We start from the raw sequence: 24,879 nt of genomic DNA on the forward strand, positions 1-24,879 counted from the left end.
CAAGCAAGATGTCGATTTTATTATAATTCTTTACATACATTTATACTAGTCCTAAGGTAGCGTGTTCTAAGCTAATTGGTTCACATTCCACATTAGGCACTCACAGATTGGCTAATGCTGATGCTAATGCAAAAAGTACTTTTCTAAACACCTATAAATCTGTCTTGAGCAAGGACAACAGGATAATTGTTTTACAGCCTCACCAGCTGTCCCTGTAGGATGTCAGTACTCCCTATTCTGAAAGTTTTTATCTTATCTTTCCCAGGGCCTGTGGCCCACAAGTTCCAGCACATTTTCTTTTATCAACTGAGCAGTGCTGGGGGTTTTGCTGAGACCAGCCGAATCCTGTCCCACATCTCCCCCTTCTTGTTGCACAGTAAGAACTCTCTTAACAGAGTTTGCTACCAACTTTTGCACACATTGCAACAGACAAGGCAAACAAAGCAACAAAAGGACAAAAACAACTAAAATATACACAATCGTTTTAACTAAACTTCTTAGCCATCCGGACAGACCTAGCCAGTCCCCAAGAGCATCCAGGCCAAAGAATCCAGAATCTTGTTGTATCTTTTGAGTATGCGTCATTAGATATTGAATTTCTTTATGGATAGATCTTGAGTGATCCTCTAGGTCCATACAACACATTCCATCAAAATCCTCACAGCCATGTCCGTGGGCTAGCAAAAGGAAATCTATCGCGGCTCTATTCTGTAATACCGCGTGTTGCACTGTGGACAGATCGTCTGCAAGTTCGGACAGGACTCTGCTCATTGTGTTGGCTTGCACAAAAGCTGGTCGTGTTGAGTGATCGAGCTAAAGTTACCCACACATTTTCCCGCGGGTCAAACATTCTGCTATATGGGATGGCTCTTACACTTACAGTTAAAACAACTACTATAAAACCTTTTATACCTAAAATATCCATTTTCAATCAGCTGATACTAAACACTTCTTATTACATTTTATGCTAATGATTATTACTTATACAGTAAACAGGCCCACTGGCGGTAATTAATATAATTTCCTTTGTTATCTTCTGCTATGTGTCCTGCGATTTTGAGACCGAAGGTTCAGGAGTTTGTTGATCAAAGAGACGATCAGGGTCGTTACTGGATGATTGTGGTAGGGATTCACGGAAGGGTCGTACACTCTTTGCCGGGATCCATCGGGGGCCTTTCTCTGTGGAGACACAAGCATAGCCTCTGCTCCATGTGATAAGGGGATACGGTCCCATGATCTTACCTGTTTCCGGATCACGAACCAACACGGGCGCTTTGACTCGCACCTCAAGTGAAGCATTCGTGTTAAAATGTCGGACTATCGGAGGGTTGCTATCTAACAAAGAGCAATTCAAAAAGTTAAAAACATACAAAGCTTTCTGCAGACGTTCCTCAGGAGTAGCAGTTCCTACTCCCCCTTTTTGTTGTTGTAACAAACGCTTCAAAGATTGGTGAGAGCGTTCAATTAGAGATTGACCTGTAGGGGAATAAGGAATACCAGTAATGTGAGTCACACCCCAGGAGTCAAAAAATGTTTTTGTTGCCGTAGAGACATAAGCAGGACCGTTGTCCGTCTTTATTTGTGAAGGTATACCTAAAGTAGCAAAAGCGCGCATCAAGTGTTTGCGGACATCACGTGCCTTCTCTCCTGTGTGGCAAGAAGCAAATAAAGCACCTGAAAAGGTGTCAATGGAGGAATGGACATATTTCAATTTACCAAACTCTGGATAATGCGTAACGTCTGTTTGCCATAGCTGTAGACTCTGCAGTCCTCTGGGATTAACTCCTCCTGCGACTGACGGGAAAGAATGCCTTTGGCAGTCAGGACATACAGCAATAATGTTAGATGCTTGTTGAGAGGTAAGCCCAAACTGCCTTTTGAGACCTCCAGCATTCTGGTGAAAAAAGGAATGGCTGAGTTTAGCCTGTGCCACGCGATCCGGCAACACCTGTACTGGTAATGTCAGCAAATCGGCTCGTCGATTCCCTTCTGCAATAAAACCAGGTAGAGAAGTGTGTGATCTGACATGCATAACAAAATAGGGGTGAGGGTGAGAGTCCAAGAGAAAGATAAGTTCTTGTAATAAAGCAAATAGGTCAGAATGTGGGACGTTGCGTAACACAGATGCTTCAGCTCGCTCAACAATCCCCGCAACATAGGCTGAATCAGTGATGAGATTAAGCGGTGTGGACCACCTCCGAAAAACTCGAACAACTGCAGTTAACTCCACTATCTGGGGAGAACCAGGAACAGTCTCTATGTCCGAGTCCCAGCGTTCATGCTGGTTGTCCCACCATAAAATGACTGATTTGTGCGATTTTCCAGACCCGTCTGTAAATACAGTAAGGGCTTGTAATGGCTGATCACTCCTTTTCGGCTTGGGTATCAAGCGAAAATCGACATTAAGCAGCTTATGCGAAGGTGAGTGGGATGTGAGTTGGCCCGTATAGTCTGCCAACGCCATAATAAAGGTGTCTGACTGCTGATAAAGCCATTGTAGATACATATTTGTCACAGGTAAGCAAATACAAGCAAAGTCTACTCCTGATAACGTTAACAAACGTTGCCTGGCTTTAATTATCAAAGAAGCAAACATCTCATGCTGCGTCGAAATGGTTTTTGTAGATTGATTCGACAAGAAAACCCATTCGATAATCAGCAATGGGTCTGATTTTTGAGAGTCCCATTGAAATATTAGTGCATGAGGCTGTCGAGCGGGGTTTAAAATAATTAGATAAAAAGGTAATTCGGGAGTCCACCGGTGTGCTTGTTTAAGAGTGATTGCGGTAGCAACCTTTTGTAAGGAGTCAATGGCCTCAGGATCAAGACTGCGGTGGGAACGCAAGTCAGTATCTCCTTTAAGCAGTTCGAATAAAGGACCTAAGTCCGCATTAGAAATTCCCAACAGCGGTCGGACCCAATTGATTGTTCCCAGCAATTTTTGCACATCATGCAAGTTTTTTATATCTGTCTGTATCTGTAAAGGTTGAGGAACTATAGTTTGAGCCCTTATGCGCCAGCCTAAATATTTCCACGGCGGTGTTTTCTGAATTTTTTCCGGCGCGATACAGAGGCCTGCCGAATTAACGGCAGCCGTGACAAGGGCTACAGCTTCCTCCATGACCTCGTGATGTTGTGCAGCCACCAGGATATCATCCATATAGTGGTACAATAAGACACTAGACATTGCAGTCCTGACTGGACTAAGCACTTTGGCTACATACCATTGGCATATCGTGGGGCTATTTTTCATTCCTTGTGGCAGCACAACCCACTGGTATCTTTGCAACGGAGCTTGCATGTTGACGCTTGGAACTGAAAAAGCAAATTTAGGAGCATCATTTGGATGCAGAGGAATATTAAAAAAACAGTCTTTGAGGTCAATAACAGTCAAGTGCCAATCTCGAGGAATCATAGTAGGGGACGGGAGTCCGGGTTGTAGGGCTCCCATGTCTTCCATAGCATCATTAATTTTTCTAAGGTCATGGAGCAAGCGCCACTTGCCGGTCTGTTTTTTAATAACAAAAACCGGTGAGTTCCATGGACTAGTAGAAGGTACAATATGTCCTTTCATTAGTTGCTCCGTAACTAATTCTTGAAGGGCGCGAAGCTTTTCTAAAGGTAGGGGCCATTGATCTACCCAAATGGGGACATCGGTTTTCCAGGTTAATTTTAGGGTGTCGCGCATTTCAATGGCCCCACCTAAAAATGGGTTTGAATGGACATTCCCCATTGTGATAGTACGTCACGCCCCCATAAAATCATGGGAACAGGTAATACAAAAGGTTTGACAGAGGCTATACGTCCTTCTGGGCCTTGAATTTGGATTAATTCCAAGCTTTGATGGCTGCTGCCGGTTCCACCGATCCCAGCTAACGCCTGGGAAATATTGGCTAGGGGCCACTGTGGGGGCCATTTAGCTTGAGATATTACTGTAACATCAGCCCCGGTGTCAATAATTCCGTTTAACACCACCTGCTGCCCTCCGCGAATGAGGGTGCATTGGCATATAGGCCGTTTTTGGGAGAGAGACTGTACCCATAAGATTTGTGGGCTCCCCGTAGATCCGAACCCACCCTGCCTTTGTTGGAGCTGACTAGAAATTGGGCAACTTGTGCCTGTGGGAATCAGTATCAATTGCGCTATACGGCTATCTTTCGGTACAGTGCAAGGAGGAAACGGGGTCCATGCCATAATCTTAATTTCATCAGTGCTATCAGAGTCAATAACACCTGGTAACACAAAAAGCCCTGACAATGTTGTAGATGATCTTCCTAATAATAAGGCTTGTGTTTTAGGGGGTAAAGGTCCCGAGACATTTGTTGACAATAGGTGAACCGAGGAATCGAGTAACGTTACTGTGTGAGCGGTTGCCAGGTCCAGTCCGGCGCTGCCTGTTGTTGCTGGGCGAAGACCTGAGGCACTGCTGCTTCCCTCCGAGGGGGTTGAAGCGTCGGCTGCGGTATTTGTGTCTGCACGCGTCGCTGCTCCGCGCTCCGTAGCCGGTTTCCCTGTATCAGTTGTCCCTGAAAATCGTACTTGGACCGACATTGATTAGCATAATGACGCCCTTTTCGGCACCTGGGACAAATCCCAGGGGCTTGGGGTCTAGCACTGGTATTAGCATTTAGACAATTTTTCTTTAGATGGTCGGGTTTGCCACAACTATAACAGTTCCCCGGTCCTGTTGGACCACGCATGGCTGCGAAAGCAGCGGCCATGGCCTCAAATTTATGATCCATAGTACCAATTCTATTACAAGCCTCCACCATTTCAATTAATGTAGGGTTCGGGTTTGGGAGGGATTTTAACAATTTTTTGCAATCTGCGTTAGCATTTTCAACAGCCAGTTTTAGCAACAAAATTTCGCGTGCCTCTGTGTTATCTATTTGGCGTTCCAAGGCTTGTTTTAGTCTGTCAATAAACTGCATATAAGGTTCTCGGGGTTCCTGGGTAATAGTAGTAAAAGCCTTTTGCGGTTTCTGAGAATCGGGAACTTTAAAAAAGGCCTTTTTCGCTTCTTCACGAGTTGCCTCGAGGGCCTCCCGTGGAATTCGAGCTTGATTTACAGGGTTAGTGTGCTGACCTGTGCCTGTGAGGTGCTCCAAGGTCAGTGCAGCAATAGCGTTATTATTATGACCTACATAAGTTAAAAGGAGTGCTTGGAGTCCCCCTCTCCAATGAGCCTCCCACAAAGTATATTGAGTCGGTGTCAAAAGCAGTTGCGCTAAGGATTTTAAATCATGCGGAGTCATAACATATGTATCAAAAACAGAGGATAACAAGCTTGCAAAATACGGTGAGGAAAGTCCATGTTCAGTAACAGTACGGCGCAACTCCTTAACTACCGGAAAAGATAGAGCTTCCCACTGTGCTCCTCGACCTTGATAAATCACGGGAGCTACTATCATTTTAGCAATCTCTAGTTCTCCTTCCTTTAAGGCTTGGCGCCTTATGTTAGCCCACACATCGTGTGGGTCGGGGGGGTAGAGGTCTGGCTCCTTTTCAGGGTCCACTGGTCCCGGATCAAAGGGATGCTCCTCTGGGGGATACCCCGCAGCACACACCTCTAGTGGTGCAATGGATTTTTTACCCTCCGACGATAACAGAGGTATCACGGGAGAGTCTTCCTCTCTCTCTGCTTCATCTTTGTGACTTTTTTCCTGGGCTTTTAAAGTTTCAAAAATACTTCTCCACCACGGAAGCATATGCTGTGCTTCAGCATTCCCCGTAGTCGCTGCATCCCATAATTTCACTCCCACATCGTCCCAAAGTTCTCGCGTAAAAATAGTGGATGCAGTCACAGTGGGTATTTTCACTTGCACCCATTTAAGTATCGTTTTAAGATCATGCCCAGAGATATTCTTTCCATGCTTTTTAAGGAGAGCTTTCATAAGCTCATATACGTCTCTCTCGGGGGAAGACGCTTGATTCCCCATGTTTCCCACAGCTCACCTCTCTACTCCGGAGGGATTGATTGCCGGCCGGCTCCTGCTTCCTTTCAGCAGCTCATTCAAAGTTCTGTGGGACTCGCAGCAAGTCGCTCAGCTAGGCGATTCATAAACCCATCACGTCGGGGTCACCAATTTGCCGCGATGGAGAGACGGGACGCAGCTTGATACAAGCAAGATGTCGATTTTATTATAATTCTTTACATACATTTATACTAGTCCTAAGGTAGCGTGTTCTAAGCTAATTGGTTCACATTCCACATTAGGCACTCACAGATTGGCTAATGCTGATGCTAATGCAAAAAGTACTTTTCTAAACACCTATAAATCTGTCTTGAGCAAGGACAACAGGATAATTGTTTTACAGCCTCACCAGCTGTCCCTGTAGGATGTCAGTACTCCCTATTCTGAAAGTTTTTATCTTATCTTTCCCAGGGCCTGTGGCCCACAAGTTCCAGCACATTTTCTTTTATCAACTGAGCAGTGCTGGGGGTTTTGCTGAGACCAGCCGAATCCTGTCCCACACAAGTTGTGGTAGGAATGAGTAGTGCTTTGTTTGGCATGGAAATTTGAGCACTCCAAGAGGAGCAGAAATTTCGATTTGACTTTTTTTGGTAGTGGTATGTGCACACATGCTGTAAAAGCAGGCTGTGCCAGAGAGCACTGGTGTCTTCTGTTGCAGGTTGTAGTTCCAAAATACTGAATTAACTTTTTTCTCCTGTTTTTAAAGGAACAAATCCACATCTCTGCGAGAGACAATCTTCTATGCCTCCCAGAAAAGCGATACCCAAGAGTAGCCAGCTCTTAAGAGTTGCTCTTTCATTAAGCATTGGTGAAGCTTGTTTATTCTGTGCTGGCAGCTTGCCAAATAGGGAAAAAATGTTTTTATTAAGTTAAATATTAATCTGCTCCTTCCCCTACTGCAGCTTCTGTTTCCAAGAGATCCCTCTGGATCTGACCACTGAAACAAGAGGAATGTAGAGTTCTGATGCACCTTGACCTTGTGCGTGTTCCTTTTTAGCAAAAGCAATGCTGCTCCAGCTTTCTGTAGCGTAATAGCTAGGTGCTGAAACATAAACGCCTACTGGCAAATGAGCTCAAGTGTCAAATGCTTTTTGAGGAAGCATCCTTTTTTTGCACAACTTCCAGGATCTTTCTTTCCCTCCTTGAAAACTGATTTCTTGGTCTTGTTACTTTTCAACTTTCAAGATTAGAAAGTAGGTAGCAGCGGGGAATTCTGAAGGTGATCAGGGAAACATACGTGTTTCTTAAGTAGCTGATCAGTAGGAAGACTAGATGAAATAACATGTAGTTACCACGTAGGAAGACTTGGGCCTTGAATCTGGAGTCAAACTTGAAAAATCCCAGGCGTAAGGATGGTCAGACAAATGTTGCCAATAGACACTTGCATAAATAAGCAAAATACAGTATACAATTAGATTTGAAATAATTTCTTGAAACTTACCAGTCTCCTGTGCTGAAGGTGATGGCTACCTGGCAGAGCATTCTAAAAAAGCTACTGATTTAGGAACTTGGATGTTAGCCTAGCGATGAAGCATGGCTGAAAGCTCAAGTATTGGGAAAACCATTTGGTGTCTGGAGGACTGGACATTAAGGAACAAAATTTTCAGAATTCTTCTGAAGTGCCAGAGATCTTAGGATCTTTAGGTTTCCAAAGTTCTCACTGAAATACAGTGAACACGTTTCCTTTTCCTTTCCTTGAGGGAATTTATTTTGCCTACTTTTTTTTTCTAGTCATAAGAATAATGCTTATGCCACTCTGCAAATCTCAGCATCCTCTCTGCATATAAAGAGGAAGAGAATTTGCACCACAGCAAAGACCTATCCAGAGCTCAGTGTAGCACTTTCTGCAGAAATAAATAAATTTGAACACTTTATTATTCAGTTTCTTCTAGATGCATCTAGTTTTAAAACCTCCCTCTACGGTGTGGGAAATCAGGTCTTTCAAAGCTCATGTTATGAACCTAAATAGCAGATTCAACTAAATTGCAGACAGGAAAGTTTAGGAATGAATTACACATGCTAGTCCTCAAGCAGGACAAAAGGAATACAAAACCATCTTAGCATTTTACAATCTGCCTATTGAAGATGAATCATAGTCCTTGTCTGGGTTAAGTAACTTAACTGGGAGGGTTAAGTAATGTTTTCCGTTCCAGAAAAGAAACTCTTCATCAGGTGAAGCAAGCAGGCTTTGACCAGGGTGGCCTGTGCTTTATCCACAACTGATAATCTCCTCTTTTTTTTGTACTGTATCAGTGCATTTTTCCAAAAAGATGGTAGAGAAGGGAGATGTACATAGATTTTTTTTTTTTTTAAGCACCCTTAGAAGTCAAGGTCTGTAGTAAACCAGAAGCTCCAGAAGTGGCCTTTGTCTAATAAAATGAGAGAAGAAAAATAGGATTAAGCTAAAAACGGTGCAACTTTGTCACCATTGGCCGTAATAGAGAAGATAGCCTGTATAATGCTGTCTGAAGAAAAGGGAGTGTAGGCAATTCAACTGGTATATTTGATCCCCTGAATTCTTGAATGTCAGTCTTGCTGCCTACCAGTTTTGTCCCTCTTGCTGCTCAGTCTCGATGCTTAGTAATCTTACCCTGTCTTGTTGTTTTAGTCAAAATTTTCTGTGCGTTCTGTAATTTGACTGGTATGTGAAAGTTTTCATCCAAAGTGGTAGCAGTGGAAGGGTAAACTTGGTCCTTCTTCCTGCACTCATATCATTGAGATCGCTTCTGCATTAATGCATGAGAGCATCAGTGGTGATTGCTTAGCCACAAGTGTGAAAAGGTCCATTTTTCCCTCAATAACACTAGATAGGCTAAAAAGTTAATCTTGTTGTACTTGCTTCATATGCTAAGGATGCAACTGGTTAAAATTGAGAAGTATTTTCCTGGGCTCATTTATTAAGTTTAGCTCAACCTTCATGGCACCATAAAATATGCGAAATACCTGTCACTCCAGATATATAGATAGATAGATATATCAGTATGTTTACTTTGGTCCTCTGTGGTGCATCTGACAGAAGATAAATGTTATTCAAAGTCCTCTGGCCTGAGGTTTATGAATGGGCTGGGATAAGCACCTGATCTTGTCCAAGTTGGCTCTAGCTGTTGGCAGATGGTACAGGAATGTTTTCTTGATGCCTTGCTCTGCCCTGCTCAGGGATAAAAAGTAATATAAATATTTTATGAAAAAGTATCCAGACAGTTAAACAACTTTCTGCTCTGTTTTTGCTGTCAGCAATTGAAGCCAGCTTTCATGAAGGAAGTGGACAGTCACTTCACAGAGTTTGTGAACAGTTTGGTGGCAAAATCAGCGCTCCTGGATTCCTCATCTTCAGCCTCCCTCTTCCCAGCTTCCTGCTCAGAGAAGGAGCTGCACAAAGCCAAGTAAGTCAGTTTTAAGGTGTTCATGTAACAAGGTTATGTTTCCTGGAAGCCTTATTTCCTTTCTTGTGTGTTCTCTTCTTTGTTTGCAGGACCTTGAGGGCCCCTCCAGAACACGGGAAGATCTTTACTGCCAGGAGGTCCCTCTTGGAGTGAGTAACTTATGAACACATTTTCTGTTAGATTAACTGAAAATATCCTTGATAGCAAACAGACTAGCCTTTGCTTTGAAGTACTCTCACCACCCCCCGCCATGGTCTTATGTTCAAACCCTTGTGGATTAATCCATTTAAGCTTCTCTGTTTCTTTCTAAAACATCTCTACTGCAGCTTGCAGGCTTCCTAAATGTAAACCTTCATTACAGTCCTCTCAGTACTGCTAAGATAATGGCTAATTGCCCTTTGTGGATAAAGGGAGGAAGTGTTTGTGTGGACTGGCACTCAAATTGTGCGTTACCTTCAGCCCTTTGAATTGGGATGTCAGTGATGTCATCTTACCTTACTGTGAAGCACTGTGAAAGCTAATGTGCTGGAGGTGTGATGTGCTATGCCAATGGCCTGATAGCATTCAAATCTCTCCCACAGTGAGCTGTTTGAAGTGAGTCACATCAGGACAATCTACCACATGTTCATCGCTCTTCTCATTGTCTTCATCCTCAGCACGCTTTTAGTAGACTTCATTGATGAAGGAAGGTAAGAACGCTTTGGGAAGACAGGGACTAGGGCTGGGAAATCCTCTCTTCCAAAGCACCAGGGGTACATGAAACTGCAGAATGGCACAGAAAGAAGCAGGGTATCCTTCTTGGGATGTTGTGGGAAGTATGTCAACTTGACATACTTAAAATATATGCTGGAACTCCTGTTGAGGGGATATGGTCATTTCAAATCAGGTAGCTAGATGTTAGGGAAATCCTACAGATTGGTGTATTGCATGAGAATTATGGCTGATGCATTTGGGCCTGATGTGTTTAGTTCATCACAAGGCTGGCAAAAGGGAGGGATCATCATTGAATGTGGACTGCTTTAGTTGAGTATCTTAATGAAACAGTAGCTTTCAGCTGCTTGTGTTGCTTGGAGGAGGACTGTGTTTAGAAAAACTTAAATACTTCAGCAATCCTTTCTCTGTTTAAAAATGACAGTTCTGGAACACTGTACTTGTGCTTAAATAAAAATAGAACTTTTTGTTTTTCCTGGGGAAAAATCTCAAGGATCTTGGCACGGCTTCTGTTAAGATTGTGCTTTGCAGGTAGCTAGTTGTGAGTAAGATTGTGAAAGACTGTTTTCCTCACACTTGCTTGTTGCTTTAAATAGTATCTTTTTGGCAAGCTGTATCCCATGTACACAAGTAGGATTACATGTTTATCTTGCTGATTATCTGATTTCAGTTTACAAAACTAGAGCTGTATCTTGATTAGAATCATTATCCCACTTGTCTAGGTATAAGAACAAGCTCGTACACTATTGAATATTGTTTAGCTTATCCTAACTTAACAGTGTATGGGCATTGGGGGAGAATAGGTATTTACCTCCAAAATCAACTAATAGGACTGTATTCTCTGATTACTTAAAAAAAAAAGTCATTGTTATGTTCTCAGCTAGATCTGATAATTTGCATCCAGTTTACAATTGAGCCTCAGCATGAGAACAAATAAAATGTGTTGGTGTACTCTGTACTACCTTCTCCTCTGATCTTGGTTTTGAAGAGCTGCTTAAGTATAGGAGTAAGCTCTGGTGATTTTGATAGCCAGTAAGGTTGAATGTCCTTTTGTTTATATCCCTATGTTTTAAACTTGATTAATGAAATAAAGTATGTGGTGTGCACCACGTGGACGTGTTTGGACTGACCATCTAATGACCCTAAGCCCTTGGGGTGATTTGTAAACTGAATCCATGTGGAATGCTTACAGTTTTCACAAAGCAGAATTAAATTAGGTTTGAGTGCTAGATGTTAAAGTATCTCATGCCTCTAGAAGTGGGGGAAAAAGCCTCTTCAGGTGTTTTAAACTTCTGGGAAGAACTGATTCTTAACATAATAGTGATGATGTTTTGGGAGTGTTTCGCAAAAGCTCTTTTGGACCCCGGTTCAGCAGTGCATCCCTTAGTCACATGCTTGTTCTTAGCAGGGATGAGCTTGAGCCTGCTCTTAAAGCACATGCTGATCTTAAAGATGTGCTTAAGCCCTGTGGGATTTGAAGGTAAGCTGTGCCTGACAGCATTGATGGCATGAGTCCTTTATCTCTTATTTTCTGATGTGCTTGTGGGTGGTCACTTAAATCTGCCACAGACAGCCCTCTGTTTCTGAGCTGAAAATTGCCACAGTAACTTCTATCTAGACTGTCAAACAATTAATGATCTTTGCATATGCTTTGCATTTTGTAACCACTTAGTGGTATAGAAGTATTTCTAATGAAACAATGGACACTGAATATTGTCTCTTTCTTTGTGCCTTCTAGGCTGGTCCTAGGATTTGATCTCTTGGTCTTTGTTTTTGGAAAGTTCCCAGTTGTCTTCTGTACTTGGCTGTGCATGTTCTGTGCCACAGTTACCGTCCCATACAACCTTTTCGTCTGGTGGGCCCAAGGCTACAGCAGTTCCTCCCATCGTGGAATCCGCTCTCTCTTCTATGGGGTGTTGTTCATGCTCTTCCAAACAGCTGGGCTTGGATTTGGACCAACCTATATTGCTATAACATATGCCCTGCCTCCAGCTTCCCGTTTTATTGTAATACTGGAACAGGTAGGTCCCTACCCAGTGTCTTCAGATATATTGGATCTTGTTTTCAAAACGAGAAGGGTCCTTTTTTGCTATGGAGTCAAGGGTTGTTTTTATTCATTAAATTAAGCCACAGCTGTGGATGGAGTTTGTCTTTGACTTACTGACAGGCAGCAAGTGTAATGAGAAAAAGTAGAGAGTAACTTTCATTTTGAGTTGGAAACTGCTTGTTTTTCTTACCCTGTATTTAAGATTTTGCCGTGTTCTTTTTTTCTGAACATGCTTCAAGGCTGAAATTGCATTTATTTCTAGTTGTTTTGTGGATGCTAAACGCTTAAAACCAATTTAAGAACCTGTTGTGCTGTACTTCACTGTGAAGCTGTAACATTCCTCCTTTGAAAAAAAAAAAACCAAAACAAAAGGCAAGGACATAGTCAACAAGTGGTTTCTGTTTCTGTTCTCAAGAAGCAGCTGTCTTTGTCTTGTATTCAGAACTTTATCGAAAGTGGAAATTTCTTTTTTAGGGCAAGCAGGGAAAGAGTGCAGGAGTGTGGAGAGCTGGTCAGGCCATCAGGTTAAAATGAGGATGGCCGGATGTGAGAGTGTATGGTTGAAGAATTAACTTTGGACTGAGCCTCCTTTTGGACCTTCAGGGACTATTTCTGTGCGGCACCACCTTATTCTAATGTAGTGGTAATTGCTGTAGAACACATCTAACTTCAAGGAGTCAGTTTCAGTATTTTTGAAACATACTGGCCTGTTGAAATGGATAGGGCTATTTTATTTGGTTTTGCATCGATTTTAAGTCAATGTTAATTAGTGACTTACTAGTGTAATTTGGAGTCCCTGCATATGCTGTGGTCTTGTGAGTGTAAGTGGGATGTGTTTTGATTCTCCTGAGTCGTGTGATTGTTACTGCATGTTTCACCTTGCAGTGTTTTAAATTCATGTCAGTTAAACAGGCTTGTGGGCAAAGGAAACAGCCCTTTCCTTGTAAAAGGGATAAGTTGGAGAGAAACCAAGATGTTGAAGGTGTTGCCTTAATATGCTTGATCCAGTCTTTATTGGGAAGTTGGGAAAGTGAGAGTATTAAACTGATACTCTCTTGGTTTTACAGGTTCGTCTTGTTATGAAGGCTCATTCATTTGTCCGGGAGAATGTGCCCAGAGTCCTGTCCTCTGTAAAGGACAAGTCCAGTGAGTATCTTGCCCTACTATTTTTTGACAGCAGTGCATAACCATCTTTTGTTTTCCCTCCATTGCTTTGAGCTGCCCTCATGAATTGGAGAGGTAGGATTTGTGTAGGTGACTTTGGATGGGCAGGTGATGAGGTTCTAGGCTGACCTTCTGCATCATAATTTCCACCTGAACCTTCTTACTTGATAATAAGCAATGAACTAGACTGTTGTTCAGGTTGAAGTCGTCTCTGTGTCTTAGGTTTTGCTTCAACAAGACTCCTTATTTCTGCTTTTTGGAGAAAAAGGTGTGTAGAAGCTGCCTGCACCCCCTCCAGTTCAGTGCTCTAGTTGAAATGACAGCAATTGTAGAAGCACAGAAGCCCTTTCAGCCAGGCATGTCAGAGCTGAACATTAACCCAGTGTTAGTACAGGCCTTGTAGCTTCACCTTCCCTTGAAGAAAATACTACTAATGATATCACATTTCCTTAACACTGCAGTACCTATTAATCACCCTCACTTGTTAACTATGCTTCAAGGCGGGGGGAGGGGCGCAATTCTGTCTGATAATGTCTAGTTTGGTTTATGCTCTGCAGACCCCATACCTTTAGTTCCAGACTGATGTTTTTTTGAGTTGCCAAGGGGTGTATGTTGTGAAAGGGTATGGGGGAAACCAAAAACTTCAGTAAGCAGAAAGATTGCAGAGTGTTCATTTTTATCTCCCCCTTTTCCAGGCACAGTACCTATTCCCAGAATTTCTCAATACCTATACTTCCTCTTTGCTCCCACCCTCATCTACAGAGACAACTATCCCAGGTAAGGGAGCAACATCAATAAAGCATTAGTCTAAAAACTGAAGCGAATGTTAAACATCCCTGAATGTGATCTATTCAATTTATGAATTAGAGCTTTCATAAAGACGTGGTTAAGTCAGTAACCTGGCAAGAGCAGGACTTGATCATGAAAACTCTAATGCTAATAGTATTTTGAATTTACAGTTCTGGTTTTATTTCTTTGGGAAGCACACTTGAAGTGAAGCCGATCAAGAACTTGCTGCTGAGTATTTAGTGACACCCAGTTCCTGCAGTAGGCTTGTGTGTTGTTTTATGTGGTGCTAATAAGCAGCCCTGTCTCTTGAGTTTGAGGAGGTAGGTTGAAGCCTTCAAAACTGGGAACTCCCAAACTTCTCTGTACGTTGCTGGGTTGCACTTTGACAGTGTCAAGTCAGCAGCCCTTTATATGACTATTGGGCAGATCACCACCTCCTATGTAATTGCATCATGTTGCCTTCCAGATACTTTTCTATTTATGTAATTGCCGTAGTTTTCTTGCTGAGGTTGAAATTGAGGAACCAGCAATTTGGGCAGACTTCTCTTGGATGTCAGGAGATTAAGAACTCTAGAATTCAAAAACCAGGTTTTTTTCAGAGTATAGATCAGTAAAGCTAACTGAAGGGAGGTTTTTTGCTGTTTTGAGGCCCTATTTAGATATAATATCATGTGTTCTTTTTCCTAGGAATCCCATGATAAGATGGGGCTATGTAGCTACCAAATTTGCACAGGTGAGTAGTACAGCTTTCTGAAGAATGCGCTTTCAGAGATCATCTAAACTGTGTTGCTAAGCAGTTCTCCCTTTGGCATTAAATCACTGTTTGCTTGGTGTGGGCTTACTGGAAAAGAGTACTTTTTAGTGACTAAAAAAAGAAACGGTGATCTTGCTATGCTAATGCTTGTGTCAAATTAAAAAAAGTGATTCTTGCTTAAACCTTTAGACTCCATTCCATACAAACAAAAGCTGCATGTGTCTGTGGGGAGCACAATACCCGTGCTCTGTCCCTCTTTCCTTACACTGGAACTGTATTGTAGTCACTGGCACAGCTTCCTGTCTGCAGATATTCAGGCTAGTTTTGAATTAATTAAGTCTGGGGTCCAAACATTCTGTGCTTATTTGAGGTCGAGGTTGACCTGATTTTCACGTTTGCCTGGATGTGAGCTTCAGTTGCTTTTTGTGGATGTTTCCAAGATTTGCATGATTGAAACTTTTACTGCACACAATGCATTCATGGTTTTAAAAAACAAAACAATTTAAAAAGAAACAAAAACCAAACAATTAACAACAAAAGACAAAAAACCAAAGCATGAAAAGGCCTGGTCTTTGACAGAAGAGGGTGATAAAGCACACACCTGGCTTAGAGCACTCAGAGTATTTAAAGCAGTGACTTGCATTTTGACCTCAACTTCCAGAACCCATGGCCCATGGGTTCGTGAGCCAAAGAAGGCCTGAGGTGACTTGGCCTAGAAACATCTCCTTTGGGATAAAAGAAAAGTAAGCTTTAATATGAAATTTAGCTACAGTAAGTATTTTCTGATCGTTTCTGCCCTTGGAACTAGATCACAGGGTACTTTCCCCACTTACTTTGGCACTGGCACAAATCTTGTGTGTCATGACTTCTGAGTTGATAGGACTAGGAGAAACTTACAGCTGCTGCAATAGAAAAGACAAGTTGGGTTTGCTCCTGGCTGTCAATGTGCTACAGAGATGTCTGTGGCTTACTTTCTGCCTGGACCCTTAGGGAATTTTAGTAGCAGCAATGTAAAATAAATTATTTTGACTTGTGTTGGCAGCTGCTGTTCCTCTCCTAGAGCTGTCAAGCGGTGATGTGTTAATTGTGTGTTTCTCTTATGGACTCAGACTTTTTTTTTCTTGTTCCAGGTGCTTGGTTCGCTTTTCTATGCCTACTACATCTTTGTGAGACTCTGCATTCCTCTGTTTCATAACAGTAGTCAAGAAACCTTCAATCTTCGAGGGCTGGTCCTCTGTATCTTCAATTCCATTCTGCCAGGTAAGGCTTGGATTCATGAGTGACTGTATCTTTCTGGAAGAGGCAGAAGGGAGGGGAAAGTGCTTCATATAAAATGCATTAGTGACAGCCAAGATCAGCAGAGAAGGTCTTGTGGGCAGACTTCAACGTTATGGTGTTGAACTTTAGAGTCAGCAGCACAAAATAAAAGCTTGGGTTTGAATTTAACTGTCTTCAAAGTTATAGGCTCTGTAGCAATTCTATTTCACTCTGGGGTAACCATGACCTGGTGTGGCGAGAAAATGAAATGCTTTTACTCTCTTGTACAGGTATCAGAAAGCTCATCTGTGTCAGTGCCTGTAAGAACAGTCTTGACTGTGTTGTGTTCGTGCTTATAGCTGATAGAAAGCACTATACAAAACCAGTCTGAATCTACCTTGTTTCTAGGTGTCCTGATACTCTTCCTGGTTTTCTTTGCATTCCTTCACTGTTGGCTTAATGCATTTGCTGAGATGCTGCGCTTTGCAGACAGGATGTTCTACAAGGTAAGAAGCAGGAGTTATACTTCATGATGCAAGCTTTATAAAGCTTCTAAAATTAATTTTCCTAATGGAAAGGAAGGATGAGGAAACTGAAGGTTGTTTTTCCAAACAAGGCATCTACAGGGTTTTGCTTGTTTTATGCTGTTAGGGCTTAAGTTTGTTGCTGTGCTGTAGAACAGACCCAATTTCTTCTTGGCAGTCTGAATTGTTTTTAAGGTAATATACCCTGTGCACAACAGAACCAGCCACCAGACCCATCCAGTAACTCTGTTAACACTCTTTTTATCCTTTTATCATCTCAGCCAGTACAGTTTGGAATAAAACCAAATTTTGATCTACAGATTAGAATGTTGAAACTGCAATGGAATGCATTATTTCATAGAATCATAGAATGGTTAGAGTTGGAAGGGACCTTAAAGATCAGAGTTCCAGCCCCCCTGCCATGGGCAGGGACACCTCCCACTAGACCAGGTTGCTCAAAGCCCCATCCAGCCTGGCCTTGAACAGCTCCAGTAATGGGGCATCCACAGCTTCTCTGGGCAACCTGTTCCAGTGCCTCACCACCCTCACAGTAAAGAATTTCTTCCTAATATCTAATCTAAATCTCCCCTCTTCCAATTTAAAACCATTACCCCTTGTCCTATCGCTCCATTCCCTGATAAACAGTCCCTCCCCATCTCTCTTGTAGCACCCTTTAGGTACTGGAAGGCCATTATAAGGTCTCCCCAGAGCCTTGTCGTCTCCAGGCTGAACAATGCCAACTCTCTCAGCCTGTCTTCATAGGAGAGGTGCTCCAGCCCTCTGATTGTTTTTTGTGGTGCAACTTGTTATATTAGCTTGGTATTACTCTGATCAATATTTTTCAACTTGATATCCCAGAAAAGACTTGTAGAATGTTTTATGCTTGATTAGATTTATACTCTTTCAACTATGCTTTCAGGACTGGTGGAATTCCACTTCCTATGCAAACTACTACCGAACCTGGAACGTGGTAGTACATGACTGGCTCTATTACTATGCCTACAGGGATTTCCTTTGGGTGAGTAACAAGCAGATGTATTCTTCTTAACTGAACATTTAACCACTGAGCAAGACAGTACATTTGACAAGATGCAGCGTCACTGTCCATTGAGAAGCACAAAAATGTCTTGCCTCAGCTGTTGTGGGTAGCCACTGTGGTTTTTAGAAATCTGTTGCTCATTTCCAAGTCCTTAATAGGCATAAAACATGGGTCTGAGATGTAAGAGTGTAAGGATTGACTCAGTAATATGAGCTGATGTTGCACTATTTTGATGGGCTGTGGTAGATATTTCATGAGTGGGCTCAACCTGAGTACTAATGCAGAATACCAGAAATATGCCTGAAGAAGAACACCTAAAATCCAACGTGCTCTGTAAAGAATTTAGCATTTTATTATGCCTGGAGGAGGCCCTTGTTAGCTCAGGTTTTAAGAAAACAAAAAAATAAAAATGTTGAAACAATAAAACTAAAATGACAGCAGAATAGCTTGTAATACTTTTGTATTCTTCTCTCTTGCAGTTTTTTGGTAAGAAGTTCAAAGCAGCAGCTATGCTGTCTGTCTTCACAGTATCAGCTGCTGTACACGAATATGTTCTGAGCATCTGCTTCGGCTACTTCTATCCAGTTCTCTTTTTCCTGTTTATGTGCTTTGGAAGTAAGTTCCCAGGAGAGAGTATGTGAATGGGTTGTGGGGTTTGTGGTTTTTTTTTTTTTTTTTATTCAAACAAATCTGCTTTGCTCTTCTGATACTGGTGCCAGTTATCCTCTAGGCACTAACACACAGAACTGTTTCTTGTCCAAGAGTTGCAATTGTGGGGTCCAAACTTTGTGAATGGTTTTTTGCAGCCAAGTAGCTCAGTAGATATATGTGTACACACAGTGGGTTTGCAAGCTTGGGACTCAGATGAGCAAGGTATAGGTGGGGAGAGAGAGCCATACATACATATATATACTGCTGTTCATGACATTCATGACACACTGTATGTATTTTAATAGCACTGCTTCCTCTTTGCCAAGCCGTAGTTGCATTGCTGTATGTCAGCAAGTTGGAAGTCTTCCTCTTTGAAGTCATAGTGTGAGACAGGTATTACATTACTGCTGCAGTGAGGAGCAGAGGCCTTTTAGAAGTTAAAGCTCTTGCTCAAAACCCAAAATGAAATGGTAGAATAAGTTAGAGGGCTCTAATAAGCTCTAGGCCACCTCTGCCAGCATGTCATGGTCACTGGCGTAACGCGAGCAATATTGAACCCCAGAGGCATACAGCTGGGCCAGCTTGTTGAAAAACTTATTGGAAGTAAATGTCAGAATCATCTCTTAGTATTTGCTTTGCTGCTGAGCATAACCGGATTTTCTTGCACTATACTGGCCTCACAGAGCAGCCTTGTTGCTTCAGAGATTAAGTGAAGGGAGGGAAAGATCCAATGAAATCAGTGGATCTTTGATTCTTTAATCCTGAGTTTGTTTCTGAACAATGCTTCTTGTTTCATCTCTTCCCAGTGGTCTTCAACTTCATCCTTAATGACCGTCGGAAAGGGCCCATCTGGAATGTGATCATGTGGACTTCCCTTTTCCTGGGCCAAGGTGTCATCATTTGCCTCTATAGCCAGGAGTGGTATGCCCGCCAGTACTGCCCTATGGAAAATGTGAGTGGCTACCTTTTCCTGTGGGATCACTGTCCTTTCTTGCTGTGGGGACAGAGCAGATGTTAAATGGCACGAGCCTTTCTGGCAGCATGCTCTTAGTTAGGAGTTATTTAGCCTAGAAACTGTAGAGCATCTAGGAAAGCTTTTTCGAACAAAAGTGCTTTCATCAGTGCTCTTTCTATGCTGATGGGATTTCACTATTTGAAAATGAGGGTGTTTGTCCCACATCTCTGAGGACATAAGCCATTACTTGAGAGTACGCTGGGCCATTCAGGCTGTGTGAATGGAACTGCAGCACGTGGCCAAATGAGGTCAAGAGAAACACTTCTAGGAGGCCTACAAAAACTGAGCCTATTGTGCCTTTCCCAGGCTAGAGTGGGTGGTAGTGAGAATTGGTTGCCTATAAATGGTGAGTTTGGTTTGTTCGTATTACTTTCTGACTCTAGAACTAATTTTATTGATACTGGATTCTGTACTACCTAAAACTTCTTGCTGTCCTAGTTGATTTCAGTTTTAACCAAAGGTGTCCTCAGGCAAACTCTATTTTACGTTTGGTTCTCCTCACTTAAGAGTTTGCCATTGTAAATGACTGTCTTCTTGATACAGTATGCTACTAAAATCAACATTTAGCTGATCTGTCAGAACTAGGGATAAGTTGGATAGCAGGCAAACAACTTGTGACTGTAGCTACGCTTCTACATGGTGTTTTGTGAGGATAAGAGTAGGGTTGCAGGATGTGAAAACGCTGTTTGATCTTTCCTGTTGGGGAAGCTTGATTTCAGAAGAGCACACCACAGCTGGTGCTGTTTGCCTGTGACTGACATACCGCTCCTCTGTGTTTTGCAGCCCACGTTCCTGGACTACTTAAAACCACGCTCATGGTCATGTCATATGAAGATGTGAAAATGGTATGCTCTGGTCATGTCATCATCACAGAAGATGAGAATTGTCCTCCAAGTATTTGGACCAATGACCTAACTCACTATGGACTTTTTCTAAGGGAAGTTGTGCCTCCTGATTATTGGGGAGAAACTGTAATTTTTTTTAAACATTACTGAGGCAAACCAGTTGACCTGGATTGCAACAGGCTTCATAGGCAGCATTTACTACATGCTGTCCCACTTTGAGCCATTCTCCTGCCAGTAAAGCATTGAGCTGATGGTGGAGTCTATTGGAATCCTGCTCATCCAGGGGTCCCCCAAGTTGCTGCTCTTCTGGACAACAGATAGTCAGATTTGCTAGTAGCTCATTGTTGGCGTCCGTCCATCTTCCTTAGCCAACCCTTTGCAGTCTTTTTTTTTCCCTCCCTCTTCGTAATGGGATATCTGCGAAACTTCTCTTCTTTGTGATCCTGTCTGCTGCTATGACCCAGACAAGTGGTAGAGCAACAGGGTATTTGCCTCCTTGCTCTGAAAATAGCCAAAGTATTCCTGGATGGCTTTGAACTGCGTTCTATCTATGTTGGCTGCCTACAGATTTCAAATGGGCAGAGGAAGAGGGGGTTATCGATTTACTTGTGGCTGCATTGGAGAATCAGGTTTGGAAGCAGGGCACAGTGTATGCAGCCTTTATTTGACTTTTTACACTGAAAGTTTTTCTCTGTATTCATTAAGTTCCCAACTGACTGACAGCATTTTTGTTCTCTGAAGGCCTTTGTGACTTGAGGAATAGTTTTTCTTCTAGCTTTTCCTTTCTCTTGCTCCAAATAATCAATTCTTTTAACACAATTAACTTGTGAAGGAGCTTTTGCTTTAAGGAGGTGCTTTAAGGTGTACGAGTTGTTAAGGCTTTCTTTAGTGTGAAAGGTCTGAAATACTATGGCCCAACTGTAAGAAAATGCAATCGGCTTTACAGATACGTAGTGCATTCTCATCTGAGACGGCTACGTCCAGCTCAATACGCCAGCACATCTCGGTGCTTCTCACCAACGTGTGTTGTAGCAGCTTCTGCTGCTGTTGGTGGGAGACGAGGGTTGACACAGTGGCTGGAGTCAGAGCTGCTGCTTCTTCTGCCTGTGTCTGCTCTTATGTCGGTGGGGACTTAAGTGAAAACCAGTTTCCTAGGCATTTCCCTCCTCTTTCTGAAGAGGTAGGACATCCTCCCGTACACACTGCTAAAGGGAGATGCGTTATGTGAATTTAGTGTTTCAATATCTATTAATTAGGCAGTCTCTTCAGTTTTCTTGTTCTGCCAGATGATAAGCACAAAAGGGAACTTACACAGTATGTGGGTACGTATCTCTCCAGTTTTACTGGGACTGCATCTCCTGTTACTGGAGAGAGAGAGGGTGACTGGACGGAGGCACCTTAACTTTGGTCACAGGGATTTCTGAATTACTCAAATGTTCACTTTTTCAATGCGCTTTTCAGTAACAGCTTTTCTTTACTGACCCACAGCCCTAGGTATTGGATACCAGGAGTATTGGGGCTGTCGATGGACTTGTCTCCCAGTCCACCTAAAACTGTTTTGTGTTTTGGCCTTCTGTTTTTTACTAACCTGAGTCACAAGTAACTTCATGAAAGCTAGGCGATACTTACAGTCTTCCAGGTCTTTGGTTTCCTGTAAGAAGGAATCTGGCTCTTCAGAAAGGACATCGTGTCAGGTCAAATTTGCCAAATACAGCATTTGCATATGTGGCTCTCCTCTAAAATATCTCCTACTGGGACTTGTTTGTTGAAACGGTTAGGTTAATTTCAGAGGAAGGAGTTAATGTATATACTGAAACTTGGCAGTATTAGTATATAAAATCCTGAGAATCCAATGGGTTACTCTCTTCTCATTCAGTTTGATTAATCCGAAATCTTTCACTATACCTTTTGTGGGAGGAAGGGACACAAGGGCTGGGGCAACTAAGCCTCCTTTTTTTTTCTCCTTTTTTTGAAAAACAAACAAAAACATCCCACCCTTTGGCCAAACAGCTTTGTCACCTCCTTAATGTAGGATGAAATTCAGTCCAGTACTTCGCAGTTGTGGTGCTCAAAACACTTATGTACGGCTGTAATTGCACTCAGATGGGGTGTGATGGACTGGGGACTTGATTTGTCTTCCTGATGCCCGTGTCAGGTCTTGCTACTGTCTCAGTGTTCTCAAAAGGAGATCAAATCATGGCACTTTGTGCCAAGTTTTGGTGTTTCCCTCGCAGCTGGCACTGTTGTACTCCTAATAAAGAACATCAGTGTTTACTGTGTCAGCATCCTGAGTGTTTGAAGCCTCAGGGCTTGAGCATCTGGCAAGCAAAAGGCAACCAGTAAGGGATGCTCAGCTGTTGGAACTAGTTTTGCTTTTTGACAAGTTGAGGTTTTTAGCCTTGTAGATAAAGGCATCTGGCAACTGTGCTGTCCGGGCATTAATAATTGGGGGTGCTTTAAATTTCATGGGTTTTTTAAATTGCTTTTGAATGTGGGCTTATTTTAATTTTTCTCAAGAGTACTGGAGGGGAAATACTAAGTCTTTTGCACATTGGTTGTTTAATTAGAGTCAATTATACCATGTTTGTTTGAGTTTCCTTAGGCTGCCAGAGCTAGCAATATGGTGTTCTGGACAATAGGATGCTGAGGTTCACAACCTGCCCTTTACAAGTTCTTAATAATAGTATATACTGTTCCCTGTGGTTCTTTCCAACAGAAGAATTGTGCAGCTTGCTTCCATGGTAACTCCCTCGGTTTTGAGGTGGGAAGCCTCCAGCTTTGGAATGGCAGCCAGTACAGCTGCAGCTCCTTGCTCAGTAACATCACAAAAATCAGTATTAATTCGGTGAAACGTGTCCCGGTTTTCGTGCAGATAACAGTTTGTTCTCAGGACAGCTGAACCTCTGCAGAGTCTTCATGCCTAGTACGTCCTTTCTGTTGGGACATTTCACTTCCAGCCTTCAGAGGTGAGGCAGTCCTGCCTCTGAGCTGCTGTGTGCTCTCCTGTGACAGCCATCTGAGTAAGGCACGTGCTACATGCCGTGGGGCGAAGAGGGGGAAGTCATGATGTGTTTGTTGTTGGTTTTTTTTTTTTTTTAATACGAACTGGCATGGTTGATGTGACCCGCTAAAGGAAACCTGAACTGTTTGAGCTCCCACCTTCTGAATGTAGATGGGCTGGAAGGATGGCGGTCCAGCCTGAGCTGTGAGCAAGCTCACGCACTCTGCGGCCTCAGGGCTCCGAACTGGCTCCCCGCAGTGCCTCTGAGCCAGCCCACTTCAGCCTCCTCTCTTCTCCCTGCGCTTGTGGCCGGGGCCAAGAAGCCATCGCTGTCCCTTCACCTGCGGTGGCAGGGGAGAGGGTGCCCAAGCAGAGCTGTGCACGGGCCAGGGCCCTGGCACCAGCGGTTCCCTGTACACAACCTGTACCGTGTTCTGTCATGCAGAAGAGCTGTTTATAATCTACTGTATTACAGGAGTTGAAATATATTTTGCTATTAGGGGAGGAAAAGAAAAAAAAATTGGCTTGGCCTGTTTCTTCTCTGCGGCTCCTGGTTTGGGGGGGATGTTGTATGGGAGCTGGGGGGCAGGGTGGTTCTCCTGGGGAGGTGGCTGCTCTGGTGAGAAGATGTGGGTCAGAGCCTTGTGGGGCTAGGGAGGGAGGGAGGGTGGGCTCTGTGTTGTGGTGAGAGCCCTGTGTTTCCATGGTGATGGAGCCATGGAGAAGGTCCTCCAGCAGGTAACGGCTGGCAGGTATGGGGGGGGTGGGGGTGTCAAGTCTCCCCCTTTCCAAGGGCAGGGAGGGGAGAGGGATGGAGATGGGCTGTGCTGTGGCAGGCCTGAGCCTGGAGGTACCAGGCAAGACCGCTGGAGGGTGGGGAGGAGATCTCCAGGGCTGGGTGTGTAGGAAGAACCTTTTACACAAGCCCTTCTTCAGGTCCTAAAAAGCCAGCAGGAAATGCCAGAGCTAAATACCAGCTGCGAAGAGTAGTTGGGGTTTCATAAGCTGGGTATCAGCCATCACATCTCTGCTGGAGGAGGGGACGTCCTTGGAAGCGCTGGAGAAGAGCGTGCGGAAAGACTTGATAGCTCTTGCAACAGACCTGAGTTTCTAACCTCTCCCAATCTAACGCATGTTAAATTGGAGCAACTGCCAAATGTATATCATGTTGATTATTTCTCCCTTTATTTTGGGCCTGAAAAGGGGCTGTGCGCCAAGAACTTAATGTGTTATTTTCCAGCTGCGCACCGCATGCCCTGAAGTCAAGTCTTCTCTGTGTCCTTAAACTGCAGCTGCTACAGAACAGCGCCATTAATCTTCCCATCCTCTCTGGTAGGAATAGTGTGTGCTGCCAAATGGAGTTGTAAAAGGAGGAAAAAAAAAAAGGTTTTAGTGAATGTTTGTTTTCTTTGCAAGAAAAACCACTTACGCAGCAAGACAAGAAACTACCTGGCAAGATTACTCCTAGATTATACCTACACCCACAAACGTGTATCTGAAGGCAAAGAAATGTCCCTAACCTAATTAGAAACCACAGTACACAAGGATACAGCTGATAAGAAGGTCAAAAAGTTGTAATACAAAGAGCATTTATAAAGAATAATATATATTGGCAAGGCTCAGGGCAGGGAGAGAGGCTTCAGATGAGAATTCGTGGAGATTATGAAACTAATGGAATATTTTTTTTTCATTAGAAGAAAAAGTGGTAAGATTAGTAATTGGAG

The 24,879-nt window shown here is 43.1% G+C and overlaps 1 protein-coding gene across 1 annotated transcript in view; it reads left to right on the forward strand.

The window, feature by feature from the left end:
• SOAT1 (sterol O-acyltransferase 1) overlaps nt 1–20,149 on the forward strand; it is a 31,515-nt gene extending 11,366 nt beyond the window's left edge. The window contains exons 4-16 of the mRNA XM_074151989.1: nt 9,210–9,358; nt 9,448–9,507; nt 9,940–10,047; nt 11,808–12,090; nt 13,184–13,262; nt 13,976–14,057; nt 14,757–14,802; nt 15,954–16,083; nt 16,489–16,586; nt 17,524–17,622; nt 18,123–18,258; nt 19,101–19,246; nt 20,093–20,149. Of these exons, the coding sequence (XP_074008090.1) occupies nt 9,210–9,358; nt 9,448–9,507; nt 9,940–10,047; nt 11,808–12,090; nt 13,184–13,262; nt 13,976–14,057; nt 14,757–14,802; nt 15,954–16,083; nt 16,489–16,586; nt 17,524–17,622; nt 18,123–18,258; nt 19,101–19,246; nt 20,093–20,149 (1,473 nt within the window). The remainder of the gene's footprint in view (nt 1–9,209; nt 9,359–9,447; nt 9,508–9,939; nt 10,048–11,807; nt 12,091–13,183; nt 13,263–13,975; nt 14,058–14,756; nt 14,803–15,953; nt 16,084–16,488; nt 16,587–17,523; nt 17,623–18,122; nt 18,259–19,100; nt 19,247–20,092) is intronic.
• The last annotated feature ends 4,730 nt before the right edge of the window (nt 20,150–24,879 follow it).

Source organism: Numenius arquata, chromosome 8, assembly GCF_964106895.1.
Source record: "Numenius arquata chromosome 8, bNumArq3.hap1.1, whole genome shotgun sequence".
Classification (NCBI taxonomy): domain Eukaryota; kingdom Metazoa; phylum Chordata; class Aves; order Charadriiformes; family Scolopacidae; genus Numenius; species Numenius arquata.